The sequence below is a fragment of the Conger conger genome, chromosome 19 (genome assembly GCF_963514075.1).
Source record: "Conger conger chromosome 19, fConCon1.1, whole genome shotgun sequence".
Lineage (NCBI taxonomy): Eukaryota > Metazoa > Chordata > Actinopteri > Anguilliformes > Congridae > Conger > Conger conger.
This window is the reverse complement of record NC_083778.1, coordinates 11654593-11670119: the sequence shown is the minus strand read 5'-3', so window position 1 is coordinate 11670119 and position 15527 is coordinate 11654593. Positions and strand designations below refer to the sequence as shown.

Genomic DNA, 15527 nt, shown 5'->3' with positions numbered 1-15527 from the left:
CTCATGCATTCACACACACACTCATGCACACGCACACACACTCTCACACTCAGACACACGCACTCACACACACACTCACACACACATGCACACACACACACACACAGGCTCACACACACACACAGGCTCACACACACACACAGGCTCTCACAGACACACACACACACATACACTCAGGCTCACACACACACACACACACACACACACAGACTCACACACACACACACACACACACACACACAGGCTCACACACACACACACACACACACACACAGGCTCACACACACACACACACACACAGACTCACACACACACACACACACACACACACACACACAGGCTCACACACACACACAGGCTCACACACAGGCTCACACACACACACACACACACACAGGCTCACACACACACACACACACACACACACACAGTTGGTGTGTGAGCTGGGTTGGTTGTCCATGGGCCGGGTGTCACTTTCTGTTGGGCCGGCCATCTGCCACTCTGTCCGACGGGGGGGTGGAGTCAGGCTGCCTGAGCTCCCCTCACCTGAGCCTGCGCTCGGCAGCAGACCAGAGGAGCACCGTGCGTCTCACAAGGCCACGGTCCCCGCTCTGCAGGGCCTTCTAGACACTCTTCACACTGGTCACTGGTGTCTGTCCTCCTGTCTCATATCTGTGTGTGCCTCCCATTTTCTCTCTCTGTATCTCTCTGCCCTTCTCCCTCTTCCCCCCTCTGTTTCCCTATCCCTCTACCTTTCGCTCTCCCACTCTCTCCCTTTCTGTCACTATCTTTACCCTCCCCTGTCTGTCTTCTCCCCACCCACCTCTCTATCTCTCTCCCTGTATCTCTCCCTCTCTCTCCCTCTTTATCCCTTTCTGTCACTATCCTTACCCTGTCTGCCTTCCCCCCCACCCACCTCTCTTTCTTCCTCTCTCTATCTCTCCCTTCCTCCCTCTCTCTCTCTTCCTCTCTTTCTCTCTATCGCTGCATTTTAAGCAGGGCTTTGAAGTGTTCCCATTCAGGAGGTGCACACAGCAGGTTAATGAATATTGGTAATGAAGGAAAGGGAAACTAATGCCAAAATGGCACCGCGGTGAAATCTGCTCCGAATGCAAACACGATGTCAGACCTCCCTGTTAACGGGGTGACGGAACACCAGCTGAATAATTTGCATGTAATTCATCCGGGTGCATGAATTAATTAGTGCCTTCAACTGTCATTGTAAGATTTTCTGCAAATTAACAACTGGAAACAACCAAGCCAGTTCTGAGACCTGATACTGGGAACTGGAAAACGTTAAGAAAATACTAAGGAGTAGTAAATAATACTAAATAATAAGGAGTTTTTCCTTATTACGGGTCCCGTGTATCATGTATCACAGATCTTATTACAGTGCTATTATTAAATATTAGAGCGTGAACTAGAAATCAACATAAGCCCATTAGAAAAAGGTATAAAAAGCCAAACTATATGATACTCTCATACGTCTTATTCCGAAGACTAACACTACCATGGTAACCTTTGGAGGCATTATGGGCCAGTTCCACAGACAGTGATTAAGCTTAGATTAAATTGAGTTTTGTGTGGAGAATCTCTATTCGCAATCGAATTTACTCTATGACTAGGCTTAATCTGTGTCTGTGAAACTGGCCCTGAATGATGTAAGACACAAATCCTGTTACTTTAATGATTCAATATTTTATCATACAGTGCCATGAAAAAGTACTTGCCCAGCTTTTGATTTACTCTATTATAGTCACATGGTATGGATGGTTTCAGATCTAGAGACAAAATGTGATATTAGCCAAAGGGAACCTGAGTAAACACAAAACACCTTTTTTGAAATTATTTAATGAAAAAAGTTATCAAACACCCCTGTGATTGTAATTGCACCCTGACACTACTGGATGCGCCACCTTTAGCAATAACTGCAACCAAACGCTTCCGATAAAGGACAAACACTGTAGTTCATTGCTTTAAAAGAAGAAAGCACTCGGATGAGCACTTGGCGAAAGGAAAGTTCAAGTTGGAAGGGCATGTCCCACCCCCCCCTGGTCCTGTCTGTTACCTGGGCCACCGATGTTTACCTTGTTACCTGATATTTGTAGGTGTCATCCCCGTCTCCCTGGGGGGGTATGGATCTGTTAGCCTGCTGGGACAGGACAATGCAGGGTTGCTGGAGCGTGGCGCGGGGGCGTGGGGGTAACAGGTGGCTTTTGGGGGGACTCCTCAGGCTCTATTGTCTGCCCGGCGCTCTGTAATGTCATCCTCCGCCCGCCGCCGCGGCTCCAGCCTGTCGCGCCGACACGCCTTCGCCATTCGCTGTGTCATCGCGCCTGTCGCCGGGCAGAACACGGCCGCCGTTTACCGTTAATTATTAACCGTTCGCCGATGATCGAGGGTGCTCGGCGTTACGGAGAATTCTGCCACGAAATTTCCAAAATGTTTCCAAAATGAACTGTAGAATCTCTCCCCACCTTCAAGCGCAAACTGAAGACGCACCTCTTCAAGCAGCACCTCTCCCCATCCCTCCCTACCTCCCTGTGAACCTTCATTGTTGTCTTTGTGATTTACGTAGTGTTTCGGTATTTTTAGTTGGTTATGTAAGCAGTATTTGGATAGTTAAGTTTGGTCACGTTTGCTTTGTTGTTTGTTTATTTGTTGATTTAAAAAAAAAAAAAATAGGCCCTGGTCCTTATCTTTGTTGTACGGGTAGCAATTGAAATTGTACTTCCCTCTAGGGTCTTTCAGCGCACTTAGCCCTGGTTATGGGTAATGCACTTTGTTGTACGTCGCTCTGGATAAGAGCGTCTGCCAAATGCCAATAATGTAATAACGTAATGTAATGTTTCCAAAATTTTCTTTTGTTGATTTGAAATGCGCAGGGGCTAAACTACAGAAGGATTTAGCCACTGAGCGAATTCAGTTGCGATAGGCTGAAATCCACATTGAAAACTGTAGATAGATTCCTATTCGGTAACTGTAAAATAATTCAGTAAATAAATACCCGCCCACTCGACAGTGCCTTCCCAGCATGCAGCGGGACTGCCAACCGACCTCCGTGGCTGGATGTGCAGAGACCAAGGTCACAGAGCTCACTGGCATCCCCACGGGCTCCTGTGATTGGCTGCCAAGTAGAAATGCCTTCGGGGTCCCTCCCTGTCCTCAACCCTGCAGAATCTGTGGGGGGGGGGGGTTAGCGTATTAGTGTAGCATCCATACTGTTAGCTTGTTATGACTGAACCTGGCTAGATTATTAGCATAGCACTCATAATGTTTGCTTGTTATGACTTAACCTGGCCACAGTGCGCACTGTTTGCTCCCATTCGTCACCAGGCCTATTGCTGTGTATGTAGGCTAATCGCTATTGCTTCGCTGCTGTTCTCCGTTAGCCATCTGGCATGATTCATTTCCCCACCGGTGACGGTTAATGCTTCTCCGGTGTAGCGCGCGGCCCAGAAAAAAAGCCTTCTACATTTGACAGGCGTCGGGCTGTCGTGTCCCTTTGATGGCTGGGAAACGTCTGGTAGCTTTAGTTCTGTCAACAGGGTGGAATGATAATAATAGCGCATTTTCTGCATTTCTCACGTAGTTGACGCGCTGCGCAGGGTAAAATATGCATAAAACCTAAAAGAACCGGCAATTACGAAAGCCACGGAGAGCCGCACTGAAAAGCTCGGCGTGAACAGATGGCGTGGCATCAAAAGCAGAAATATCATGCGTACATAAAACAGGCACGTCGCAAGACGAAGCCTACGGTTTTTGAAAAGAGAGAGCTGAGGCGAACTCCGATGTGTGTGTGATGGCAGCGTCGGGCTCCTTCCCAGCGGAACCGGAGCCACTTTGGGGACGTTTCAGTATTAATTAGGACTGAGTGTAATTAGGGTTCTTTTTTTTAATCAGTGGATTGAGTCTGGCCCGTAATGTGTGTGGCAGGGCATCGTAAAAAAAAAAAACTCAATTCGTCTGCCGTGACGGTGGAATCGGGCCGTGTTTGGAGAGGGAGCGGCAGGTTTTTCGCGAGCTTGGCGCTCTGAGGAGAAGAGTGTGCCCGGAGGGACCGGTTCTCCGGTGGAACGCATCGCTTCCTGCGTTTAGTCATGCCGGCAGAGGCATCCTGGGACGCCTGAGACGGCAAATCGCCTGGGACCGGGAGATGAGACTGCAGTCGTGCAGTTCGGTTTGATTTACACTCCCGCTAAAACAAAACGGGGAGGGGTCCTCGCTTTCGCCGCGGCAACACATCGACCATCCCGGTGTCCCAATAGGTCACCCACAGTTCCCCCGGCAGACTACAGTTTGCCAGTTGGAGCAGAGGCGTTACAGGCAGACAGTAGTGGAGTGCTTCAGCTGAGCCAGGAGAGGAAATTAAAGCGAAGCTGAGGAAGAGTGGGTTTAAGTGTTGAAGCAGAGGAGAGAACTACTGGATCACTAACAGTTGCACCCTAAATTTAGAAATAATTGCGTGGGTCGCTGGTGCGAGAGTGCTTGGCACGCGTGAAACAGTGAGGACACATAGTTAATTCGATTTGGTAATGGCCTACATTTTCCATTGAATTGTGATAGCCTAATATTCATTTTCACTGAGGTAACGGGCAGAATGAAGATCTGAAAAGACTCTAATCGTAATTTGATAGTTATGAAATGAATTCGTTCTTTTATGGGCTCAGGATGACACGTTTCATTTCATAGAATTTTCTAGCTTTTAGGCATGATGTAATAATTAGCCTACACGTTATTAGAATCGGCGTAATAGTTGGACACGTTTCAGTGGTGAAGACAAAGATGCTTTGGAAACAGGGAATGTATTACTGAGATGGAGGCTGGTTGTTTTGTACTGTATCCTTTTGGTCATTGGCCATATTTTCCTGTAGTAGGCTAACTGGCATTTGAGATTTTCAGAATAGTTTAAAAAATATTTTTTTAATGGTACATATGGTACGGTGGGGTGTGGGGAGTCATACAGTAGAATCAAAGGAAGTGAATGAAAAGGAAATGTGTATACGTACACAGCTTGTGCTGTAAAAATATTGCTTAACATTCATCCCGTTGCGTTGACCTTGTCATCCATCTCGACGTGATTGCATGAAGATCAATGCGTGACGGCTGGATCCAGAGCAATCTTGTTCCTCCCTGTGCTTCCCCGCGTCACTCCGCTTGAGTTGATTCATTCTCATTACTCCGGAATACGCTTCTTCATTCTCGGTGTTGACAGGAGGGCGCGCGTGGGCGTGGCCGGTCCGAGAGCCTCCTCCCTCAAACAGCTGCTGGCCCACGTCCTCGCAACCTCGAGGCGCTCGTGCGGCGGTGATTAAAAACGCGTTGCGCGTCAGGCTCCCGTCGTTAATCACGCGGCGAACGACACGTGATTAACGACACCCCGGCGGTTTCCCTTTGTTTGTGTTTTCTCACGAGCGAGAAATCTCCCAGAGAGGAGGGCGATTTGGAAAAATGTTGTTGGAAGGGTGTTGAAACCGGTGGTTGTGGAAGGGCCTGAGATGGCCGCATATTTGCTGGTATTTCTGATCCATTGAGGCTTAAGTTGTTTGGAATGTTAATTTTTATTTTTCAAAATTCTTAGTCGGTGTTCTTGAACTCTCACTGCTTTCAATTGCCAGTATTGACTGTTACATCAGCATGAAAATGTTCAGTTAAGAACACTCTAATCACTTATTTGTGATCCCACAGCTTAAAGGGTTTAATATTTTCATGTGCTGTTCAGTCTTTTTTCCAGCTTGGAGTTTTCAGTACTACATAATTATTTGATTTTCTTTCCCCAGATGGGCGTCTTTCTCCTTCAAAGGAGCCAAATGGGACTGTTGACAAGGCGCTAAGGACAGATTCCCCCTCTGCCTTATCACATGGCGGAGCCTCTGGGCTCATAGGACTCCCAGTGCAAACACATCTCCCTTCTCCACGTCCTCCGCAACCAGAATTTGTCGAAAATGGCACTGGCAATGCCGTGCTCGGTGGTGGAGGCCTGTCCCCATCTCGGCAAACCAAGGCATCGACCTCCAGGGACCCCTCTCTCCCCACCTCAGACCCTCTCTTTACGCCTCCCCTGGGTTCCGCAGACTCGCCGGGGTGGTCCGGGGGCTCGCCCGTCACCTCGGTTCGACGTACGCGGGACCTGCCGTCTGCGGGGTCCAGCTCTTTGCCAGCGGCAGCGTGGCCCCCGGACCCCAACCCGAGGTCACCCGCCCCCGAGGCCGCCTGGTCGTCCAGGCCGGGTTCCGTGGCAACCGCGGGACACCTTCCTAACGCGTCCGCGACTCATTTCAGCACCCCTCCCTCGCGCTCTTCGCGATCGGCGGCCACACCACCCGGGCTGACAAGTCGGAGGTCTGTCTCGGCGACTCCGGATGGTTCCGATCCTCCGCTGACCCCCAGTGCCCGACGGAGCGGTTCGGGGTCCAGTACCTCGGGTATCCTGACATCAGCACCTCAGAGGCCCGGAGAAGGCGCCGGAAGCAAGTCGAGCGCTGGCACCAAATTTCCCGGAAAGGCGGGAGGTTCCTTTTCAAGCCCAAGTCTTCCTGTCAGCCCCACCGGCCAATCCCAAGGCTCTGAGCAGGCCAGCAGAGACTCCGCGCTCAGCGACGCCGCTCAAGGTATTCACCTTCTCCTGAACCCGCCGGAGATGCCTCTCCCGAGCCAGGGGCCCTTCGTCCGGCCCCACACCACCACCCGGGCGGCGCCTGAGCCCACGATGGTTCCTCCAGAGGAGTTCTACCCAACCCACACCATGGAGGACGACTGGGGGTCCGGGGACTACCTGGAGACCATGTCCTTCATGGGACCTGAGGGAGACGACTTCCCGCTGGCCACCAGCCTGCCCACGGATGTGTACGACCAAGAGGACTGGAGCACCGAAGTTTACGACACGTCCTTCCCCTCCAGGATAGTCCCGCCTCTGTCCTCCTTGCACGTCTCCATTTCTCCCACCTTCACCACGGCCTACGGCGGCGGCCTCCGCTCGGCCGAGCCCTCGACGCCCCGGCCTTCTCGAGACCGGCCCTCTCCGGCCACGACCCAGAGGGGTCCGGACGAGGGCTCGGACCCGGACTGGGCCGACACCTACACCGTGGAGCCGACCGAGATCCTGCTGCCGGATATGAACAGCCTGGAGTACTACACCACGCTGCTGGCCAAGGAGAACTCCAGCGCAGCCCAGCGCAACCTCACCTCCTCGGGCCACCTTCCCCAGGCGTCCCTGGCGACCCCCCACATCTCGCCCACCAGCTCCCTGCCTGCAGGGCTCACCCCAACCGCGGAGGAGTCCTCCGGGGACGAATCGGGCTCAGGAGCCCCCAATTTTACCACCACCGATGGAGGCGTTATCCGGCCCTATCTGGAGAACGGTTCGGAGCCCGTGCTGGAGCCGTCGGGGACACTTACGCCTTCCATGACGCTCTCCACCTCTCTGTGGGGGGGTCAGGTCTCCGCGGTGCCGACGCCATTGCCTGGGGCGACCAGCAGCTCCGCCTCCCAGGGCTCGGATGGTCAGTGGTTCATCTCGGCCTCCTCGACGGAGACGGCGCTTCGCCCTACGGCGAGTGCCACCACCCACGCCACGCCCGCGCTGAGCAGCTCCACCCTGTCCTCCACGCCCTCGCCCATCACCGCCGCCACCGGCTTGGCTGACCAAGGCCCGGAGACCGCGACCACTGGCGCCGACCGCAGCCAGACCACGGCCAAAGACGCCGAACCGGCTTCCACCGCGACTCCCGGTCGAACCTCCACGCTGACCACCACGACCGGGGGACCGTTAGTTGTGACCTCCAAAATCCCGCTGTCCACAGCCGGTCGCCAATACCTCTGCAACATCACCAAGCCCGAGACCTACTTAGTCAGAGCGGGTAAGTGATATTTATGTCCACCTCTTGGATTTGACACATTAATTCCGGGATGTAGACCAGCTTTTAGATAAGATAAATGCTTTATTATTTATTGCAGAGTATTTACCAGTGCGAAGGCTGAGTATAATAAAAACGGTTGTCATGAAATAGAGAATAATATTCGCAGGAAGGTTGTATTGAGTTCACATCCCCTGTCCCCTTCTTTTATACGGGGTAATAATTTCTGCATACTCTGTATTAGACCGATCTGTGTGTCTTATCTTAAGAGGCATCAGCCAGTGATCCATGACCTTGTACTGTACACCTCTGTTCCTGAAATCATGGTCATTGAGAGCTGAGAACTGCTGGTTTTCCACCCTCCCTTTATCCGGGAGTTAGGTGTGGCCAACCAGTGGCACTAATTGTTCAGCTGATTCCCTGGGAGGAAAGAAAACCAGGGCCGGATTTGGAGAATCACTGCCGCACACCACATAGCCTGGCGAGGTGTGTTTCAAACGTCTTCTAAGCGCGTTTTCCTTCTTTTCAGACTTTCCAGAGGGGTCCACTACCGGTTACGGCAAGTCCCTCCTCCGTGAGGTCCTTAAGGGTGAATTCAACCGCTCGTTCGAGCTACAGGTATGACTTGTTGGCGAGGCCTCGAAGCTTGGATGTTCATTCTAAGATACTAATCCTTCCCAAAGACATGCAAGTTAGGTTAGGAGGTGGAGGTGGGTTCACAGAGCATTGCTACAAAAGGGCATCCGTGCTCAGTCAACCTACCTTGTATAAATAAAGGTTAAAAAATAAATTAATTTAAACCCTGTTTTAAAAAAGCAGGGCAACTGCCAATGAATATGAATTTCATTTGTTAAGTGTGTTTCTGCTTTGGGACCTCAGGCCTGTTGCCAACGTCTTTCCCCGTTGCTATCGATCCAAAAGGCATGAATGCCGTCAATGGCTTTCCTTCACTTAACAGTGTTATAGTCAGTAAACGTCAAAATTAATGAAAAAATGTTTGCACTTTAAAACAAAGACCGTTTTTTTTTTTTTTTCGCGGACAAATGTTGATTGAATCCTTGCCAGTTTTTTCCTGTGGACCGGGGACTTACTGCGTGAAAGCTGGCAATTATTCTGAAAGAACTGGACAAGAATAGCTCACGTTTGAGTGCCCAGTTTCTCCATGGCTTAACAAGTTGAATTTTCTTCAGTTATGCTGGGGGTGGAGTCTTGCTTTGAATTTACTCACGAGATGTGAATGTGAATGTAGCACTCTTGAAAAAAAAACTCAAATAGGCCAGGCTATGTTCAGACATGGCTTGCGTATCTCTGAAATGTTCATCCTTTACACTTGCTCTCTTCACAACAGCACAAACGGAAGGAATCAAAGCTCAGACATCCAGTCGTAACAGATTGGAATGGCGAACCTTGGATTGTGAGCATTAACACAGCCCTCGGTAGAGAAGCAGAACACCGCGCTCAGCGAACGCAAAACGTTCGCGCAATGTTTCGTGAACGCTGTAACATTGCCGGCACGCGGCAGCAACGGCGCGAGAACGCTTCGTGTTAGCCGGACTGCATACGTTTGCGGAGAGAATGCTGGAGGCCTCAGTTGAGAATGTAATGGTGGATGTTTCTGGAAAAAGGGCATTGGGAGGAGGCCTGCTCTTCGTCTGGAGGACAGGGCTGGTGGAGACAGACGGCAGCGCTAGCTGATGACGGTGGAGCAGACTGTCCTCGGGCAGGGAACGAGTGGGCAGGCTCTCGCTCAGCCGGGAGGATATCCACACAACTGGTGTTTAATCATCCGTGTCTTCGGATGAAGAAGTCTTGCTTAAGCTACAGTAGAAAATTTCACTTGTGTTTATTAGTGCTGTTGGGAATGGTTTGGGTTGAGCCGGGTAGTCAGAAATCGCCTGCTTGCAAGCCTACCTTTGACAACACAACACATCTCACAAGCTTTTAAACTCAGTCTGGTCAGTGTACCTTGTGCTTATCTTAATAAACGGCGGTTTCTTAAATTGGACACACATTTCTTTTTAGCACCGTGCGTGAGTTTTTGAGAGCACAAGACAGACTGACATTCTTTTGGTTAACTGATCTAAGCAAAAACGGATAACAGGGTACAGATCACTCTCACAGTGCTCTTGTTAAAATTATCATGTCATGGCCATACTTCAGTATTGGAGGAATACTGTAGATTCTTGTAAGGGGGGAGATGTACAGTGTGATTGGTATTTTGATGTATTTCATGTAAACACATCGAGCAGAGTCACACACATGCCTTGAGCCCCACAGTGCACCTGGGTTATCCTCACTTCCTGCTGAGGTGAAAGTAGAATGCCTGTTCTCAATCCCCTATCTCCCCTACCGGTGTGAAGCAAAGCGATGACACGTTTCTTTTTTTAAAAACCGGGAACTTGCTGATACCGTATCTACAAAAGCTGTGTGCTATAAATAATCATTTCTTTCCACACACACACACATACACACACATACACACAGAGTCTGTAGATCCAAGGCAATAATCTATTTTCCTCTGGTAATCGTGCCCTTTAAAGGTTGCTGTCTGTGTGGTTGATTTATATGTGAACTGTGTCCCCGGTGAGGTCTTATAGGAGGTCAGTGAGGGACAGACCGCCTCATAGACTGATGGTTCAGCTTCCAGTCCCAGTTATTCTGGGAATTTTGAGCACTTTCGATGATGAGCGACCCTTTTGGTAGGTTAGGCGTGGCTAGAGCATCGCGCTAGTTAAATGAACTGACCTTTTGATACAGTAGCATAGCCACTGGAGTGTAGCGCAAGGTAAACGAACAGAGGTTGTTTTGATATAGTCAGGGGTGATGCGATTCCCCAGACTTCTTTATCAGTCGCGCTATGTGAGGGGGGATGACGTAAGGCTTTTCGGCCTGGCTGTGTGTGTGTGTGTGTGTGTGTGTGGGGGTGTGGGGGTGTGGGGGGTGGCGGAGGACGGACATTTTATCTCCATCTGTCTCCAAGATAAATTGGAGCAGGAAATCAGTGCCGGTGGAGCACGCTGCAGGAAAGTAGTGACCTTTGACCTTGGGCTGATATCTTCACTTCAGTCCTTTAATCTGCCTCCTTCTGAGGGCGAAAAAACAAGAGGGCCGACATGATTGACAGGGAGATAAAAATGTACAAAACGGCATGTGTGCTCGTAAATGTGTGTGTGTGTGTGTGTGCGTGCGTGCGTGTGTGTGTGAGAGTGTGTGTGTGTGAAAAAGTGTGTGTGTGAGTGCGTGTGCGAGTGTGTGTGTGCGTGTGAGTGTGTGCGTGTGCGTGTGTATGACAGTGTGATGAGATGCCATTTTCTCTTTTCCTTCATTAAGATTCTGAAATCGCCGTCAGACTTTGTCTTCCGCGTGGTGTCGGGCACTGTGGTCTACACGGCGATCTCGGTCATCAACGCGATTCGCCAGTCCGCCCGAAGTTCCTCTGTGGGCCTGACGGCCATGCCTGTAGTCGCCGTGCCCGACTCCAAGTTCCAGGTCCACTCAGGTAGGTGGAGGTTATAACCTGTTATTGGAGTAGAGACAGGGTTATATAACCTGTTACAGCAACAGTGGAGTCACAGTAATAGTAAACTGGTGCAGTGATTGTGCTTGGGTTATAACCTGTTATTGGAGTAGTGTCGAGGTTAAAACCTAGTATTGTTGTAGTGACTGGGTTATATAACCTGTTACAGCAAGAGTGGAGTCACAGTAATAGTAAACTGGTGCAATGATTGTGCTTGGGTTATAACCTGTTATTGGAGTAGTGACAGGGTTATATAACCTCTTACAGCAACAGTGGAGTCACAGTGATAGTAAACTGGTGCAGTGGTTGTGCTTGGGGTCATAGCAGCGGTGGTATGGTCAGAATCAGATGGAACTGCAGGGTAGGGGGCGATGTGGAGCACGTACAGGGCTGTGTGTGAGTGTGGGTTTGGGTACGAGGTCAGTACCCCTCTCTCTCTCTCTCTCTCCGGCCCCGCAGTGCTGCAGTTCGTGCCCAGCCACCTGGACGTGCGTCTGTGCAGCTTCGCCGAGCGCATCGAGAGAGGCCTCACCATGGCCTACGCTGAAGTGCGCCGGCGCTCCAACGAGTCCACCAACTTCAGCGTGCACGTGAGAGAGGGGGGGAGGGAGGGAGAGAGGGATGGAGGGAGGGAGGGAGAGGGGGGGAGAGAGAGGGAGGGGGGATGGAGGGAGAGAGAGGGAGGGAGGGAGGGAGGAGGGAGGGAGAGAGGGGGGTAGAGGGAGGGAGAGGGGGGGAGAGAGAGGGAGGGGGGATGGAGGGAGAGAGAGGGAGGGAGGGGGTAGAGGGAGGGATAGAGGGAGGGAGGGAGAGGGGGGGAGAGAGAGCGAGGGGGGATGGAGGGAGAGAGGGAGGGGGTAGAGGGAGGGATAGAGGGAGGGAGGGAGAGGGGGGGAGAGAGAGAGAGGGAGGGAGGGGGGAGAGAGAGGGAGGGAGGGGGGAGAGAGGGGGGGAGAGAGGGAGGGAGGGAGGGAGGGAGGGAGAAAGAGGGAGGGAGGGAGGAAATGGCTCATTATCCGTCACCCTTTCCGAAAAACGTCTGCAAAGGATACGCTGATGTTTTCTTGCTCAAAGGAAAGATTGGGAGCTCCTAACTTTGACTTCTAGCTCCTAGAAGGAACAGTTAATGGGTTTGAAGGTCTTTAAAGATGGCGGACCTCCATCGATTTCCGGGTCAGGAGCAGGTAAAAGAAAAAAGAGTAGAAAAATAACCGATTGGACTGAGCCCGGAGAGAGATTTAGAGGGAGAGAGACGTGCCTCAAACCAGGGAAGGCCAGAGGACGACAGACATGTTCTCCTTTCATTACCGCCCAGAGGAGGAGGAGGAGGAGGAGGAGGAGGGGAGAGAAATGGACAAGCGAGAGGCTGGGAGATGGATGGGAGCGCAGACAGAGAGAGGCAGTGAGAGGGAGAGAGGGCGAGAGAGAGAGCACAAAAGAGGAGAGAGAGAATGAGAGAGGAGCATTCATGGCTCACACTGAGGCCGTCTGTTCCCGCTCCTCGGAGGTAAACAGCTGGGTAACGGGAAAAAAAAGAAAAGAAACTTGTCTTTTTAATTTATCCGGCCCGGCCGTGCCAAGGAGGGAACAACATATTGGTTTACGCTGCGGTCGAGCGCGGAGGCGTCTCTCATTGTAGCTCCTGGAGCTCGACCGCTGACCGACCGCAACTCTTCCTCCCCGGTCACCGAGACGGCGAAGTCAGACGCTCGCTTTCCAAAAACCTGTCCAAGATTATTTCAGCCTCCCTCGGGGGGAAGGGATCGATCCTCTCAAATGAGAAGTTCGGCCTGAAAATCGAACGCGGTAATAGACTGTAAATCAAGTCAAATCAGCATGTATTTGTCTAGTGCAGGGGGTGTCGGACTCCGGTCCTGGAGGGCGGCCGTGTCCGCAGGTGTTTGCGCTGTCCTTTCAATCAGCAGCCAATCAAGGCCCTGAGAACAAGGTGTGCGGACTCTTTAGCCAATGAAAGACTTGGATTCATCACTCCTGCTGAAACATCACTCGTGCTCCAGGACTGGGGAGACACCCCTGAGATTGCGCATTTCGCCAGTGATTGTTGCAGCACAAAACCCTGGCCTGAACCCCCCACAGGAGCAGGCCTAGGGAGAAACTACCTAAACTGTTACATTTACTGTAAGAAAATGAAATACTGTAAATATAATGCGGTAAAGGCACCGCAGAGGCCTATTATTGCCTGACCTCCCAGATTATCCGACGCAACAATTGATTGGTCCTCCGTGGGCTACCGCCGTTGTCATTGGTTGCTCTTTCCCTCTCGCCCACACGCCCATGAAGTTTATGATTTAGATTTGCCGTCCAACGTGCGTCTCTGTGGTTTATTTTTTACCTCAGTCACTTATTTCTATGTTCATTTGCTGGACACGTTGTAAAACATGTGTGTGTTTTTGTTTTTGTCTGTATATAAATAGACTTTAATTGCGGAGAAGCGTTAGTTCAGAAGCTGTGAGAAAGGCTGAAGTGAAGGTTGAAGTGTCACACGGAGCTTAATGAGGATGTGGAGTCTGCCGCTCCTGCTGCTCTCCGCAGCGTTACCGCCCAGGACTTCCTGCAGTCATTAAACAGGGTGAACTTAATGAATGATATTTTCATCAGGTCGAGTCAATTTTATTTGTAGAGTGATTTTTTTTTTTTTACAGACAATCGCCACAAAGATGCTTTTCAGAGGGCAAAAACCACACTTGAACGTCCCAATAGCAAACACGTGAGGTAAAAAAAACTCCCCAGTGGCAAAAACCTCGACTGGTGGCAAGAAAAAACTCCCCCGATGGGAGGAAATCTCCGGAAGAACCCAGCAGAAGAGGGGGAGCCCATCCTCCGCTGGCCAGCGAGGTGTACATGTAGAATGGATATAGCAGAAATTTAATAAGACATCTTAGAACAGCAAATCGCATGGGTTGAGCAGGTTACAGTTGAGGCCGTAAACGAGCCGGAAAGGTAGAAAGTCAATGAGAATGCAAGCGCAGTGGATTCTGCGCTTGCAGCGTTAATGGTGTCATTATGACACGGGGAGATCGGACAGTTGGCTGTGTGATGGGTTCTTTAGATGACAGATAGATGATAGTGTGATAGATATCTGGCCCTGATCCATTGCGCAGTGACCAATGTTTTTCTTTCCTCCGGACAGATTCTGAACATCACGACCAGCGTCCCGAAGCCCCAGCGGCAGCAGAGGGCGCCGGTGGACGTGACCTTCGCCGTGCGGGACGGGAGCGGGTACCTGAGGGGCTCGGACGTCAGCGCGCACCTGCGGCTGCTCAACACCGTGGAGTTCAGCTTCCACCTGGGCTTCCCCGTGCTGCAGGTCGCCGAGCGTGAGTCCCACAGAACCAACTGTGCTCTTAAACGTCCCTGTCCGTCAAACCTCCGTGTTCATAAACGTCCATGTCCGTCAAACCTCCGTATTCATAAACTTCCATGTCCGTCAAACCTCCGTATTCATAAACGTCCATGTCCGTCAAACCTCCGTGTTCATAAACGTCCATGTCCGTCAAACCTCCGTATTCATAAACGTCCATGTTTCGTCAAACCTCCGTGTTCATAAACGTCCATGTCCGTCAAACCTCCGTGTTCATAAACTTCCATGTCCGTCAAACCTCCGTATTCATAAACGTCTATGTCCGTCAAACCTCCGTATTCATAAACTTCCATGTCCGTCAAACCTCCGTATTCATAAACGTCCATGTCCGTCAAACCTCCGTATTCATAAACGTCTATGTCCGTCAAACCTCCGTATTCATAAACTTCCATGTCCGTCAAACCTCCGTGTTCATAAACGTCCATGTCCGTCAAACCTCCGTATTCATAAACGTCTATGTCCGTCAAACCTCCGTATTCATAAACTTCCATGTCCAGTGCACTTCCGTGTTCATAAACTTCCTTGTTCATAAACTTCCACGTCCGACTCACCCCCATGTCCTTCCATGATCATAAATTTCAATGTCCATCGAACCTCCTGTGTTCATTGTCGGTAAATAAGTTTTAACAGGAGTTGCTGGGTGGCTCATCCTGTTAAGACACTGTTTTAGTGTATGGGTGGGCCCCACGGTCTGGTATCTAATCCAGAACATGCCCCTGCTGACTGTGGCTAGCCGCCCCGCAAGATGACACATGACCTAATATCCATGGAG

At 50.9% G+C, this 15527-nt stretch overlaps 1 protein-coding gene across 1 annotated transcript in view; it reads left to right on the top strand.

Moving 5' to 3' along the window:
- The first annotated feature begins 2260 nt into the window (after nucleotides 1-2260).
- Nucleotides 2261-15527, top strand: part of LOC133119345 (UPF0606 protein KIAA1549-like) — a 36399-nt gene continuing 23132 nt past the window's right edge. Inside the window, exons 1-6 of the mRNA XM_061229880.1 lie at nucleotides 2261-2369; nucleotides 6075-7859; nucleotides 8386-8474; nucleotides 11187-11355; nucleotides 11833-11963; nucleotides 14525-14711. Coding sequence (XP_061085864.1) covers nucleotides 2261-2369; nucleotides 6075-7859; nucleotides 8386-8474; nucleotides 11187-11355; nucleotides 11833-11963; nucleotides 14525-14711 — 2470 coding nt within the window. The remainder of the gene's footprint in view (nucleotides 2370-6074; nucleotides 7860-8385; nucleotides 8475-11186; nucleotides 11356-11832; nucleotides 11964-14524; nucleotides 14712-15527) is intronic.